Below are 14955 nucleotides of genomic sequence, written 5' to 3'. Positions count from 1 at the left end.
GCACGATGCACGACCAACATAGTCTTCCAACGTCAACGCATGTCTTTCAACATTCGTATAAAACATTTTTTTTAAACTAGTAGCGTGGTTTTGGTCAAATTAAGGGATTTCAGTATTTGTTGTACATCTTGTGTATACAAGTTATGTATATATAGGGTGTTTCAAACTGGCGGAAAAGTTTTTAATGTTAGATTTCTGGTCATTTGGAGACGATTTTTCGTTAGAGAAAATGTTAAAAAAGACCATCATTTATAGCATGTTGCTAATTTTCGCTATTATATATTTTTATAACTAAGCTTCATATTAAATCTATTAAAGTAAACTCTACTTAAAATTAACTGAAAGATGTAGTTCTGTTAGCATTTTATTTCCACAAGGCTTAGTTTCCAAAAAAGCCTTCATTTTCAACTGCTTACAATTCGAAAATTATTGATGTCTCAACATTTTCGCTGAGGAAAAATCGTTTTCGACTGATACCAGAAATCTGCCATTAAAAACTTTTCCGCCAATTCAAAACACCCTGTATATGTAGGAAATGTATACGCAAACGTAAGAAGCAATTTTGCAATTCATTACATATCATTAAATTGATATATGTCTATTTATAAATCTAATGAGTAATTATATATATATATATATATAGTAGTTAACTTTTTTACAAATGATACTTTTTTTAAAGAGCTTTTATTAATTAATGTAAGTACAATAAAATGTGTTATCAATTAAAATAAATGAAGTCTTCTAATAATAAACAAATGATCTGTAACATAGCAACGAAATGGTGTAAAAACGTATAAGGTGTAAGTGTATATGTGGTGTAAGTGTGGATCTAAAAATGCTACAGTAATGTCACAGTAACGCCACAGTACGCCCCCCAACGCGACGACTACGTTGCGAAAAGGACTTTCTTCTTAGCTGGGTAAGTTCGTAATGATTTCCCGAAAGAAGCAGTAGAAGTACTAGGGTAATCTGGTGAAATAGTAGATGCAGGTATGACTGATGTGGTTGTAGGAACTGCAGGTACAAACTGATGGTACAACTGATGTGGTTGTAGATGTAGATGAAGTTCTCGAAGAGGATGAAAGAAGAACAAAAGAATCTTCCTTGGGAAAAAAGGCTGGTTTCAGACGTTCCGTTGAGACGTTGACTAATTTCCTGAAATGTCAATAGTAAACAAAAAATCAGAAATTCGTTTGTTAACAAGAAAAGGATCAAAATATGGTGATTGAAGAGATTTCTTCACAGCATCTTCACGAAGCCATACGTGAGTACAATCGTAAAGATTCTTGTGTACAAAAGGTGATTTGTTTGGTGTGATGATGGGTAGGAGAAGATCTAATATTCCTCATATGTATTCTATGTTTCTCTAAAAATATTTCAGGATCTGCTGGAAAATCTTCCTCAATAAAGAATTCACCAGGAATCCGAAGAGTAGTTCCATAGAGTAATTCAGCAGGTGAAGTTTTCAAGTCTTCTTTGTGAAGCACGAACGAAGACCAAGAAGAACAGTAGGTAAAGATTCCAACCAATTCTTCGTCTGATGACACATAATTGCAGTCTTGACAGTCCTATGCCATCTTTCCAAAATTCCGTTTGTAGCTGGATGATAAGCAGAAGTTCTCTTGCAATCACATCCAATCAAATTAGTTAATGCTTTAAAGAGAGATGCTTCAAATTGTGGGCCTTGATCTGTAGTAATAGTTATAGAAGATCCATATCTAGCTACCCAATGAGAATAGAAAGCTGTCGAAACTGTTTCAGCAGTTATTTCTTTAAGTAGAATAACTTCAGGCCACCTCGAGAAACGATCTATTATTGTTAAGCAATAACGGAAATCTTGACAAGAAGGAAGAGGGCCTATTAAATCTAAATGTACATGTTAAAAACGCTGATCAGGAACCGTAATTTTAACAGGGACATTTTTTGTATGTCTTGAAATTTGGAACGTTGGCAAGGTAGACAAGTGCGAGTCCACTCTTTAACGTCTTTATTCAATGACGGCCAAATAAATTTCTGTAGAAGTTGTTTAGCTGTAGATCTTCCACTGGGATGTGCGAGGCCATGTACTACATCAAAAACTCGCTTACGAAGAGGTTTAGGAACGTATGGACGAATTAACTCAGAGAAACAGTCACAATATATAGGTACAGATGAGCCAGTAAGCATAAGTTTCTTTAGTTGGAGTGAAGAGTTCAAAGAAAGGAGATCTTGAAGTTCTTCATCATCCTTTTGAAATTCTGCTAATTCTTCCAGAGAGACAATGATTGGCATTGAAACTGACTCAATTCTTGATAAAGCATCAGCTACAGAATTTAACTTGCCTGAAATGTGGACAATATTAGTAGAGAATTGAGCAATAAGATCCAGTTGCCTAATTTGTCTAGGTGAAGCTTTGTCAGGTTTCTGAAGAAAAGCATAAATTAAAGGTTTGTGATCTGTCCTAATAATGAGTTGTCGTCCCTCAAGCAAATATCTGAAATATTTAATTGCTAAATAAATGCTTAAAAGTTCTCTATCATAAGTACTGTAGTTCTTTTGAGTTTTATCAAGCTTTTTAGAAAAGAATGCAATTGGTTTATTGACATTTTCAATTGTCTGTTCAAGTGATGCTCCTACAGCGAAATCAGAAGCATTACAAGTAAGAATCAAAGGAACTTGAGGAGCAGGATGAGAGAGGGTAGTCACACGGAGAAGTTCTTCTTTGCAATTCTGAAAAGCTGCTTCTGTCTCCATAGACCAAGGAATAGTTCTCCTATCTCTCTTGCGACTGTCCTTCAAAAAGTTTGTAAGTAATGCTTGATGTTTAGCTGCGTTTTTAAGGCAACGACGATAATAATTAATAATGCCAATAAATCTTCTTAAATCATGTATTCTCTCTTAGGTTTGGGATAGTCAATAATTGATTTGACTTTTTGTTCTGTAGGTTTGATTCCTTGACTAGAGACAAGATATCCGAGGAAAATAATTTCTTTTTGACCAAAAAGACATTTGGATACATTAAGTGACATTCCAGCTTTCTGTAGACGATCAAAAACAATCCGCAAATGAGTGATGTGTTCTGACTCATCTCTGGAAGCTATGAGAATATCGTCAAGATAGCAAAATGCAAAATCTAAATCATTTAACAATATATTCATAAACCTCTGAAATGTTTGAGCTGCGTTACGAAGACCAAAAGGCATAACCAAAAATTCGAAAAGTCCAAAAGGTGTAGTTACAGCGGTCTTAGGAATATCTTCCTTTGCAACGGGTACTTGATAGTACGCTTTAACAAGATCAATTTTAATAAAAGATATTCTTACCGTACAGCTCCGCAGTGAAATCCTGTATGTGAGGCAATGGATATTGATCAGGAACAGTGACCAAATTTAACGCACGATAATCTCCACAAAGTCTCCATACATTTTCCTTTTTTGGAACCATATGCAAAGGTGCTGCCCACATACTGCATGATGGTCTACAAATACCTTGGTCCATTATGAATTTAAATTCTTCTTTGGCATACTTCAGTTTCTCCGGAGAAAGTCTTCTGGGAATTGCAAATTTCGGAGGACCTTCCGTAACAATCCGATGTTCAATTCCATGTGAGTTTACCGATGAAAGAGGGGCAAAATGAGTAAGTCCTTGAAATTTTGCTAAAATCTTGTGAAAAGAAGAATCTGGAGATGTGGTACAAATTGATAACTGCAAAACTTCTTGTATCCTTCCACAATTTTTAAGACCTGTTAAGGAATCAATTAGACGTTTGTTTTTTACATCTACAAGGAGATTAAAATGTCCGAGGAAATCTGCGCCTAAAATGGGACGTTGTATGTCCGCCACGCAAAATTTCCAACGGAAAATGCTCCTGAGACCAAGATCCACGGAAAGAGTTTTAGATCCATAAGTATCAATGTGTGTTCCATTGGCAGCAAAAAGTTTTAAATTGGTTGATAACGGTTTGTATAATATTTTCTTGGGAAGCAAAGAAATGTCAGCACCAGTGTCAACAAGAAATTGTAAATTAGACGACTTGTCAAAATAACGAGGCGATGACAAGGTAAACCGTTGTGAGTTGCCTCTATCTTCAACGGTATCTCTAGTTTTCCGTTGAATCAGTAAGACAGAGAGTTTTTGACATTGTACAAGGAATTGTACATTTCTTTGCTTTATCTCCAAATTTCTTGTGATAAAAACAAATTTGTTCCTTAGAATCCGACTTTTTATCTCTTGAATTAGATCTTAATCTTGTTTTACTTCGAGATCGACTAAAAGATCTACCGCGACGACGAAAAACTTCCAGCGCAGCAATTCTTTTCTCTAAATCAGCAAGATCCGATTGTTTTGATTTCAAAGAAGTGTTTACTTCGGTTATTTGATATCCGGTATCACGTTCGACTATTTTATCCGCGAGTTCAGCTAGCTTGATTAAAGGTACGTCCTCAACAACAGCTAATGTCGCTTGAACTTTGTATGGCAAACGTTGAAGCCAAAGTGAATGTAATATATTATCCGCTAAAGATCCACCGGATAATTGACGTATCTCACGTAAAAACTCCGTTGGTTTTTTGTCATTTAATTTAATTCCGGCTAATAATTGACGTAACCGTTTTTCTTCTGAATCCGTGAAGCGGTTAATGAGCGCCGACTTTAAAGCGTTATATTTATCGTTTTCGGGCGGATTTTCAATAATTTCCGAAACGACAATTAATGCCTTTTCATCAAGATGACGGATAACGGTATTATATTTTATTTCCTCGGAACGTATACGAAATACCAAAAATTCGCTTTCGACTTGAGCAAACCACAATTTAGATTGCTTATGCCAGAATGTAGGAAGTTTCACAAGACGAAATTCATTAGAATGGATCTGAATGGACTCACCAGACTGCTGTTGCATATTTCCAGAGGGTGAATTTAAAATTTCCGATCCTACCTGATTTAAAATGTTCTCTGTCGAAGATGTCAAAGCAGTTGAAGTAGACGGAACAGTAGAGTAAGTTGTCTCAGATCTAAAAGGAGATCTATCTAAAGGCATCTCGGTTGTTATTCCAACGACAATAAGAAACGATCCGGAAATCAAAGTCCGAAGATTCTTGACAACGTATAGAAATCTTTCCAAAATTCAGAAATTGAATTTCCCGCTCAAGAGAATATTTCTGTGTTGATCACTTATCACGTCGGGGTCACCAAAATGTAGTAACTTTTTTACAAATGATACTTTTTTTAAAGAGCTTTTATTAATTAATGTAAGTACAATAAAATGTGTTATCAATTAAAATAAATGAAGTCTTCTAATAATAAACAAATGATCTGTAACATAGCAACGAAATGGTGTAAAAACGTATAAGGTGTAAGTGTATATGTGGTGTAAGTGTGGATCTAAAAATGCTACAGTAATGTCACAGTAACGCCACATATATATATATATATATATATATATATATATATATTTAATCGTTTTGAAGATAATAGAGCTATTATATATATATATATATATATATATATATATATATATAATAACGCAAACTTCTCAAATATATATGACATTTTTCATTAGGGACTCTGAAATATTTAGTAAAACATCATTTTCTGATGACCTTACTTCAATAATTTTATTGACAATATAATGAGAGGAACAAGATGCTATAAAAAGGGTAACACATTTAATCGTTTTGAAGATAATAGAGCTATTATTATATATATATATATATATATATATATATATATATAATAATAATAGCTCTATTATCTTCAAAACGATTAAATGTGTTACCCTTTTTATAGCACCTTGTTCCTCTCATTATATTGTCAATAAAATTATTGAAGTAAGGTCATCAGAAAATGATGTTTTACTAAATATTTCAGAGTCCCTAATGAAAAATGTCATATATATTTGAGAAGTTTGCGTTTCGAGTCGATATGTATCGCTTGTATTGTTGACCCTTTTCCGCATACGTGATTGGTGGTCGATGATGTCGTGAGAGAGAGAACTGTGAAAGTAATCACTGAAAGTTTGGTGACAGTTAAGTGGGGTTAATTGATGACAGATGTCAAAGAATTAATCGTAGCCTAAAAGTTCTGCGGTCGATGAAAAAAAAAGTTCTGCAGTGTGTTGGAATATACAGACGTGAGAATTACGCAAGTATTTTGTATTTTGATTTTTATTTAATTATTGATTTTTTATGCATTAATAATATTTTTCCTGAAAATGAAGAAGAGTTACGACACAAAATCACTAGAGCTGTTAAAGGCATTACAGCAGAAATGCTGCAGTCAACAATGAGGAATATAAATTAATACAATCGTCGCTCGTATATTGAAAACAAAGTGATAAATATAAGGCCAACTTATCGAGCTGAATATTCGAGATGTTCAGTCAACTACCATTTATTACATGTATAAATTATAAAACTACAGTCATTATATTAAAACTAACGCAAATTACAATCATTCTATAAACGTTTCGACCGCACGCGGTCTTCTTCAGTATAATTATTGAAATATAAATTCTTACAATTCACATAATATTGAAATTTAATTATAGTTATTCAGAATCAAGAGTTTTTGAGCAATTAACGCGTGTTTCAATCCGTCCTGTCCAACAATGTTCGCCTCGATATGATCCCTGATTTTGTTCAGATCTCGGATAGTTTCATCGTTAATATGCGAGAAATTAACCCGTTCCGTAGGCGCTGCGATTTATAAAAAATTACCGATCAACGCATGTCCAAATTATAATATGTATCCCCTACAATTGGTAGTATGCTTACCTATCATCGTTCTTCTTGATAATTTTGCTACTTATTAACAGTTATTAAGGATGACACATAACAAACCAACAATACAGAAAGACAGCTCATTTTAAACTCTACTTGATCGGAGAGCGTGCGTGTTTATATATGATCTAATATCTATGTTTTACTCGTTAATGTCCTATTTGTCCTATTATTATTTCTTGTTCGCTAATATATCCAAAATATCAAAATACGACTCGCTAAGTAACTCAGTATCTTTGTTTAAATTTAGTCCATTTTTTTGTTCCTTGATATGTAGCATCTCAGAAATGAGTCTTTTATAATAATTATTTTCGATATTTATAATAATTATTTTCGAATGAGGAATATTATAAAACGCGTTGAATATTGTATTGAACATGATGGTCAAAATTTCGAGCAATTTATGTGTTAATAAATGTTCTATAAACAAACATTGTATGTATATTTTCTTCTCCGAACTCTCTTTGACATTTCAAACCGTTCAAAAATACTTAGAATCCAACTTACTATTTTCATACATAAAATGTCAATTATCTCGTAAACGATGCATAGTAGGAATTTTTTACTACATATGATTTTTGTCGCAAATGATCCCTACTATACAAATATGCATAAAAAGTTATAATAGGTATCCATTTAAAAAAACTATGTTAATCTGCATAACTCGAAAGGACCACGAGTAGAACAAAAATTATTACGCGCACTTTGTAGCTGACTTAGAGCCGTGCAAATTCCTCTTTTTAAACTTTCTTGTAACTTCAACCAATTGCGAGATATTTGCTCAGACATCTATGGACAGACACCCTGTATATATATATATATATATATATATATATATATGATAGGAATAAAATGATGGAAAAGCTTGAAGAAATATTGAATGAACTAGAAAGTGTAAAACGTGAGATGGAAAAGAAAGAAAAGAAGTGGGAAAAAGAAAGAAAAGAAATGGGAAAAAGAAAAAAGAGAAATAATCACAAAAATTGAAAAGAAAAAGGTAAAAGGGGGGATAGTTAAAGAGAAGAAGGAAAGAGTAATAAAGTTGGAAAAAAGACTAGTGGAATTGGAAAGTAGAAAAAGAGAAGAGATACAAAAGAAAGGAGAAGAGGAGCTATCGATGAAAGTGAAATGGATAGAATGGAGAATAGAGAAAGAAGAGAGAGAAAAGAGAAAAAGGAACATAGTGATAAAAGGTGTGAAAAAGACGGAGAACTATGAGAGAGAAATCGAAGAGATATGCAGAAGTATAGAGGTGAAAGTAGAGATAGAAGGTATAAAGGAATTAAGGACAGGCAGAGAGGAAAAAGGTGAGATGATCTTAGTAAAATTAAAGGATGAAGAGATAAAAAGAGAGGTAATGAGAAATAAAGGAAAATTAAAAGGAAAAGAGATATGAATTGAAGAGGATCTGACCTTCAGAGAAAGAAGGGTAAAACGGAGACTAAGAAGAATAGCGGAAGAAGAGAGAAGGGAAGGTAAAAGAATAAGACAAGGTTATGGAAAAAATTGGATAGAAAATAGATGGTGGTTTTGGGATGAGGAAAGAGAAACACTAGTAGATGGAGAGGGTAGAAGAAGATTGAGTAAGGCAGTAGTAAAAGAGAGGGAAGGGATGAGCGGGCAATAGAGAGGAGAGTAGAGAGGGAAATGTTACAGGGGTGAAAATAGCATTTTGGAATGTAACGGGGATGGAAGGGAAAGATAAAGAATTTTGGGAAAAGATAAAAGAGTGGGATGTAATAGTCTTAAGCGAAACATGGATAGAGAGTAAAGCTTGGGAAGGGGTAAAAGATAAGCTACCTGAGGGGTATAAATGCAAAGCGCAAAAAGAGAATGTAAGAGAGGAAGGGCGAAGAAAGGATTAATAATGAAGATAAAAAGGAAACTAATAGAGAAAGTTCGAGAAGAAAGAGCTGAAAAGAAAGGAATAATAGTAGGTAGAATGAGGATAGGAAATGAGAGATGGAGAATTGTAGGAGTTTACGGGAATGGAGATTTAGAAAAGAAATTAGAAATGTTAGAAGAATGGATGTTGGAAAAAAGGAATAAGGGAATAAGGGAATATTAAAACAATAATAGGAGGTGACTTCAACGAGAACGGGCACAGAAGGAGGATGGAATCATAGGATGAATGATAAAGATGAGAGGGAAGAGAAAGGAAGAAAAGCGAAGGATAAGATAATAAATAAGGAAGGGAGACTGTTAGTAGATTATATCAACAAAAAAAGATGGGCAATAATAAACGGATGTATAGAGAAAGATGAAGAAGGAAAATGGACATTTACAGGAGGAAGAGGAAACACGATAATAGATTATGCGATAGAAAACGAAGAAACATGGGAAGGGGTGGAGAGAATGGAAATAGGGGATAGAATTGATTCGGACCATCATCTAGTTATAATATGGCTGAAGGGAAAAGAGAAAAGAAAAAAAAGAGAAGAAAGAGAGAAAAGAAATTACAGAGTATGGGACGAGAAAAGTATAAAGGAATTTAGAAGCAGGATAGAAGCATTAGAAATAACAGGTGATTCAATTCATAAAAAATGGATGTAATGGGGATAAAGATAAAAAGAATACTGAAAGAAATAAAGAGTAAAGAAGAAAAAAGAAATAAGAGGAAAAGAGGATGATGGGATAATGAGTGTAAGAAGAAAAAGAAGGAAGTGAGGAGGTTGCTAAAAAGATGGAGGAATGGAAATGGACGAGAGAGAACATACAAGGAAGAGAAAAAGAAGTACAAGAAATTATGTGAGAAGAAAAAAGAAGAAGAAAACGAAAAGTGGATAGAACTAGCGGAGAAAGCCAACACGGGGAGCAAGGTGTGGGACGTGGTAAACAGAGAAAGAAAGAAATGGGAAGGAATAAATAGAGACGTAGACAAAGGGAAATGGACGAGATATTTCATAAATGTGCTAGAAGGAGTAGGTAGAAAAGTAGTAAATGGAGAAGAACAAAAAAGAATAGATGAAGAGAAAGATATAGATGAAGAAGAGATAAAGAAAGTGATAAGGAGTTTAAAAGACAATAAAGCGATAGAAATAGACGGTATAGCAAATGAAGTGTGGAAATACGGAGGAAAGAAACTAGAAGATTGGATGAGAAGGCGGTGTAATAGGATATGGAGAGATGAAGGATGGTTAGAGGAGTGGAAAGAAGGCCTGATAATACCGATAAGGAAGAAGGGAAATGGGGACAAAACGGAAGATTACAGAGAAGTCTCGGTAATGCCATCGCTGTACAAAATATATGTATCGATATTAAACGAGAGACTTAAGAAAGAAGTCGAGAGAATGAAGATGATCCCAGAGAATCAGACAGGTTTTAGAGAAGGTAAAAGTACGATGGATAATATAATATATATATAATCAACTACTTAATAAACAGGCAAGTTACAAAAAAGGAGGTAAGTTGGTAGCGCTTTTCGTGGATCTGAAGGCGGCTTTCGATACAGTAAATAGAGAAATCTTAATTAAAACGCTGAGAGAAAAAGAAGTGAGGGAGGAGTTGGTAGTAGAGAGTGCAGCTAGGTGTAGAAACGAAGAGTAGGGTAAGGATAGGTGTTCACGAACGCGCTGCGTGAGAGGAGGTCGCGCTGCACTAAGGCTAAGTCACTCTCTCTTGTATAAAGAATTTAATACTTAAACACACGTAAATACAGAACACTCAGACAAGACTTATAACAACTGTTAATAATTTCGCAGGAAGAGAACGTAATCGAGATCAGAGTACAAAATAAGCGGTGGTCGTCAACGAATTTTGCGGTTTATCTATCAAGCGGTTACGATATGCGGTTCACAGCGGAAAAGCGATAAAAGCTGCACGCCGAATGTGGGCTTTTCCTTTATAGGTTTTCAGGACGGAACCCACTCTTACGTAAAGCGCCACTGATCTCGAGTATTTTGAATATTGCGCGGGGTGACCTGAGCGCATCACGCGCGATTGGCCGCTGTAAAATTAGACTAAACGCGTGTTCTTAGAAGGCATGCGTAAGCGGGCGATCGCGGTAATTATTGGTTAATCGAGGCGTCCGTAAGAATTCGCGCATGCTCGCTGTAACCGGACTATTCGGCGGAACGGTTACAGTACCGTTAGTTGTTGTTAGTTGATAGGTTTTTTTTGTGACAGATTGATTTATTACATGGTTTTTTTCCTTGAAATACATATAAACTATGTCTCTATTTGTTATGATTTTCAATCGACCCGTCTAGAATATTCGATTAGGCGTTTCAAACAATAGGTAATAAGACAGGAGTGTTTTTGGACTGCAAGGGATGTTAGGCAAGGATGTCCGATAAGCCCGCTTCTATTTAATTTATTAACAGCAGATTTAGAAGAAGAGATGAGTAAAGTTAAATGGGGAGAAGTAAAGATAGGGAAGGAAAGAATTTACACGCTATCCTACGCGGACGATATTGTTTTAATGGCGGAGAATAAAGAGGAAATGAAAAGCATGATAGAGAGATTAGAGACATACCTAAATAAAAAAGGACTAGAACTAAACGTGAAAAAGACGAAAATTCTAAGGTGTAGAAAAGACGGGGGTAGGGAGAAAAAGTATAATTGTAGATAAAAAGGGCATAAATTAGAAGAAGTAAAAGAATACAATTATTTAAGGTATAAGATAAAGAAAAACGGAGGTCAGGATAGACAGGTTAAAGATAGGGCAAAAAAAGCAGCAATGATTATGGGGCAGGTATGGGCAATAGGTAAGAGAAGGTTTGGGAAGGACATTAGGAGAAGACTATGATTGTTTGACAGGTTAATATGGTCGGTGGTGGGATATGGGGTAGAAATATGGGGGTAGAAAGAAAGAGAAGAGTTTGAGAAATTACATAAAAGGTATATTAGGTGGGTTTTGGGAGTAGATTGGAGAACTCCGGGATACATGATAAGGGAAGAAGTGCAGAAAGATAAATTCAGTGGGATAGGTGGCAATAGAGCATTCAGATTTGAGAAAAGATTAAATAAAGGGAAGGGAAGTAAATGGGCAAGGGATTGTTTGAAAGAGATAAGAGAGAGAGAGAAGAATAAAAGGAATAGAACTGTCAGAGTGGAAAAAAGAAAGAGTTAAGTTTATGGAGGGGGAAAGAGGGTTAGCTAGGAAAGTAGATAAAGAGTCAGACGAAGAAAGGAGAGAGAGAATAGAGGATAGGATAAGGATAATAGAAAAGAGAGAGAAAAAAATGCAAAAAAAGGAGAGATGGGAAAAGATAGGAAATTCGGAATATAATAAATGTTATAGCAAAATAATGAAGGAGGGAGTGCCTGAATATCTGAAAAAAGGATGGGGAGAGAACGGATGAGATATACATGTAGAGTAGGTAGCGTGAGTAAGAAGCAGAAAAGGTAATAAATAAAGAAGATTAATAAAGAGTAAAAAGAGAGGAGAGGTATAGAAAAATAGATGCGTATTAAAAAAAAGTGAGAGAGGGCGATTGTGGCGAGAGGGCGAAGCGATGAGAGAGACAAAGAATAAAAAGAGAGGAGATAGATGCATTAGATATAAAAGGCGTGCGAGCGAAATGTATAGGTTAAGGAGATGAAATGTATATAGGTTAAGATATACATATATGTAACTCCAAGGGGAACATTAAATAAAATATATATATTTGAAACAGTAAAAATTATTTAATTTATTTGTTTATTGAAATTTCGACCTAACTGGCCAGTACAATTTAATTAGAAACACCACGTTTCGACCCTTAGGTACGGGTCCTTTTTAAGTATAACTGCACAATAAAAATATACAATAATTAAGATATGAAACAATAATTTACAAAGTTGTTAACAAAGAAATTTAAAATAATATACAAATAATATAATGTACCTTTCAAAATGTTGATTCGACAGCAGTAAAATTACTAATGTTAAACCGGAAACAAGTAAATCAATTTAAGTCAAACGTTAAAAACACACTAATATCAAAGTTCGACAATACAACAAAATAAATAAATAAATAAATAGACAATCGTATACTGTGGATCAACTTATCATAAATCGGATTTAGATTTTCTGTGTCCTTTTGCAAATTAATGTTATTCTTATATTTTTTAATAAAAAACATCTCCGCTAATTCTCTCTTCTTTCTATGTTTTTCGCAATGTAAATCCTAGGTTCCATCCACTTAAAATCATGGTCATATTTTTTTCGATGTTTGCTAATTACGTTAAAATTGCTATGATGTTGTTTAATATTTCTACAATGTTTGTTTACGCGTGTAGCTAATTGTCTTTTTGTTTGCCCTGTATATGTTGCATTGCAATCGTTACATTCTATCAGATACACAACGTCAGTTTTTTCATATGGTTGATTTTATTTTTACCTCTCTTGATTAATCTATTTAATTTTTTCGGGATAGTATAAACAATGTCGAGGCCACATTTTTTAACGCAATACTCAGATTTTCGCTCAAGTTTTTTATATAAGGTGTCGGTAACAATGATCTCGTATTAAACTTTCTACATCCATTGTCATTAACCATCAAATATTCTCTACTAAAGGTGTTTTAGAGTTTTTATTCTCTTCTCAATATGTAGTTTAATGAAAGGTTTTGGGAAGCAATTGTTGACCAAAATATCCGTAATAATTTTGATGTTATCAGTGTGAAAGCATTTGTTTGAGAGTAATAAAGCTCTGTCGACTAAACTTTTGATCGTGTTGATTTTGTACTGAAGGGGGTGGTTAGAAAGGAAATTTAGATATCTGCCAGAAAAAGTGGGTTTTGCACGATAATTTAGAAAAGTCAATCTTGAAACCTGCTTCCCACATTAAAGATGGTTGGAGTTTTGTGAATAAAATTAAAAACTTTAATATTGACGATAGTGAAATGTTGATTTCACTTGATGTTACTTCTTTGTTCACAAATATTCCTACAGACTTAGTTTTAAAATCAATTGAAAAACGTTGAACGGACATTTCTGGTAACACCAGTTTTAGCTTATCACAATTTTTATATGGAGTTGAAGTTCTTTTAGAATCTACAAGTTTTTGTTTTAATGATCAATTTTATGAACAGATTTATGGTACCCCAATGGGCTCCCCCCTTTCACCTATTTTGGCTGATTTAGTTATGAACGATCTCGAAACAGAATGTTTAGACGCTTTACAATGTAAGATTTCAGTTTATTATAAGTATGTTGACGACATTTTTGCAATAATTCCAAGTAAGAATATAAGGCCGGTTTTAACCCAGGTCCTCTGAGGGGGGTGCGGGGCGGGGGGGTTTTCGGCGGCGAAGGGGTATGACGTCACGCGGGCGGGGGGTCTTATCAGCAGATAAGAGGCTGATATTTATATACAAAAGATAAACATATATCTATTACAAAAGGGCTGCCGCTGCCGACAATCAAGGGGGGGCGGTTGCGTTTCTTCCCCTCATACGTTATTTGTATATTTCTAAGAAATATAATCAAATTCTAAGAAGGGCTACCGCTTGGCGTGCGCCGACAATCAAGGGGGGGGGGGTTGCGTTTCTTCTCCTCATACGTTATTTGTATATTTCTAAGAAATATAATCAAGACCCTCAGACGTTTGGGACCCCTATGGGGTCACCGTTATCACCAATTATTGCAGACGTGGTTATGCAAGATCTTGAGGATACAGTTCTCAAAGCGTTGAATTTGGAATGTTCGTTTTATTTTCGTTATGTGGATGACATAATAGTGGCCACCTCTATGACTAATATGACTCAGATTGTGAATAATTTTAACAACTATCATGAAAGACTTAAATTCACGGTCGAACAAGAGGTTAATCATAGCTTGTATTTCTTAGATTTATCACTTAAAATTATTAATAACACAATATATATAGACTGGTATCAAAAAGAAACCTTCTCAGGAAGGACGTTATCATTTTATTCAAACCACCCATTATGCCACAAAATTGGAATAATATATAACCTTGTAGACAGATGTCTATTGCTATCACATTCACTATTTTTTAATAAAAATTTAGAGTTAATTATTAATATACTCATAAGCAATGGTTATCCTCTTGATCTGATTTTTAACAAAATTAATCATCGGATAGAACACATCATATCTAAGAGGAGCATTATAGAGAGACAGGCCAACATAGAAAGAACAAAAAGTATAGGAAATGACTCGGTTGATAAAAAATTCTTTGTCATTCCGTATATTGATAGGATCTCAGAAATGATTGTTTCTTCGGTAAAAAATAAAAATTGTATTGTAGG

General features: G+C 34.4%; 1 protein-coding gene across 1 annotated transcript; it reads right to left on the bottom strand.

The window, feature by feature from the left end:
* Nucleotides 1–4078: 4078 nt before the first annotated feature.
* Nucleotides 4079–5017, bottom strand: LOC146719727 (uncharacterized). The gene has a single exon (XM_085489595.1). The coding sequence runs from the start codon at nucleotides 5015–5017 to the stop codon at nucleotides 4079–4081; it is 939 nt and encodes a 312-aa protein (XP_085345721.1).
* Nucleotides 5018–14955: the final 9938 nt, after the last annotated feature.

The sequence above is a fragment of the Nylanderia fulva genome, unplaced genomic scaffold, assembly GCF_048542155.1.
Source record: "Nylanderia fulva isolate GAGA-0341 unplaced genomic scaffold, ASM4854215v1 Scaffold886, whole genome shotgun sequence".
NCBI classification, from domain to species: domain Eukaryota; kingdom Metazoa; phylum Arthropoda; class Insecta; order Hymenoptera; family Formicidae; genus Nylanderia; species Nylanderia fulva.
Note: the sequence above shows the minus strand (reverse complement) of the source record. Positions and strands in the feature narration are given on the sequence as shown.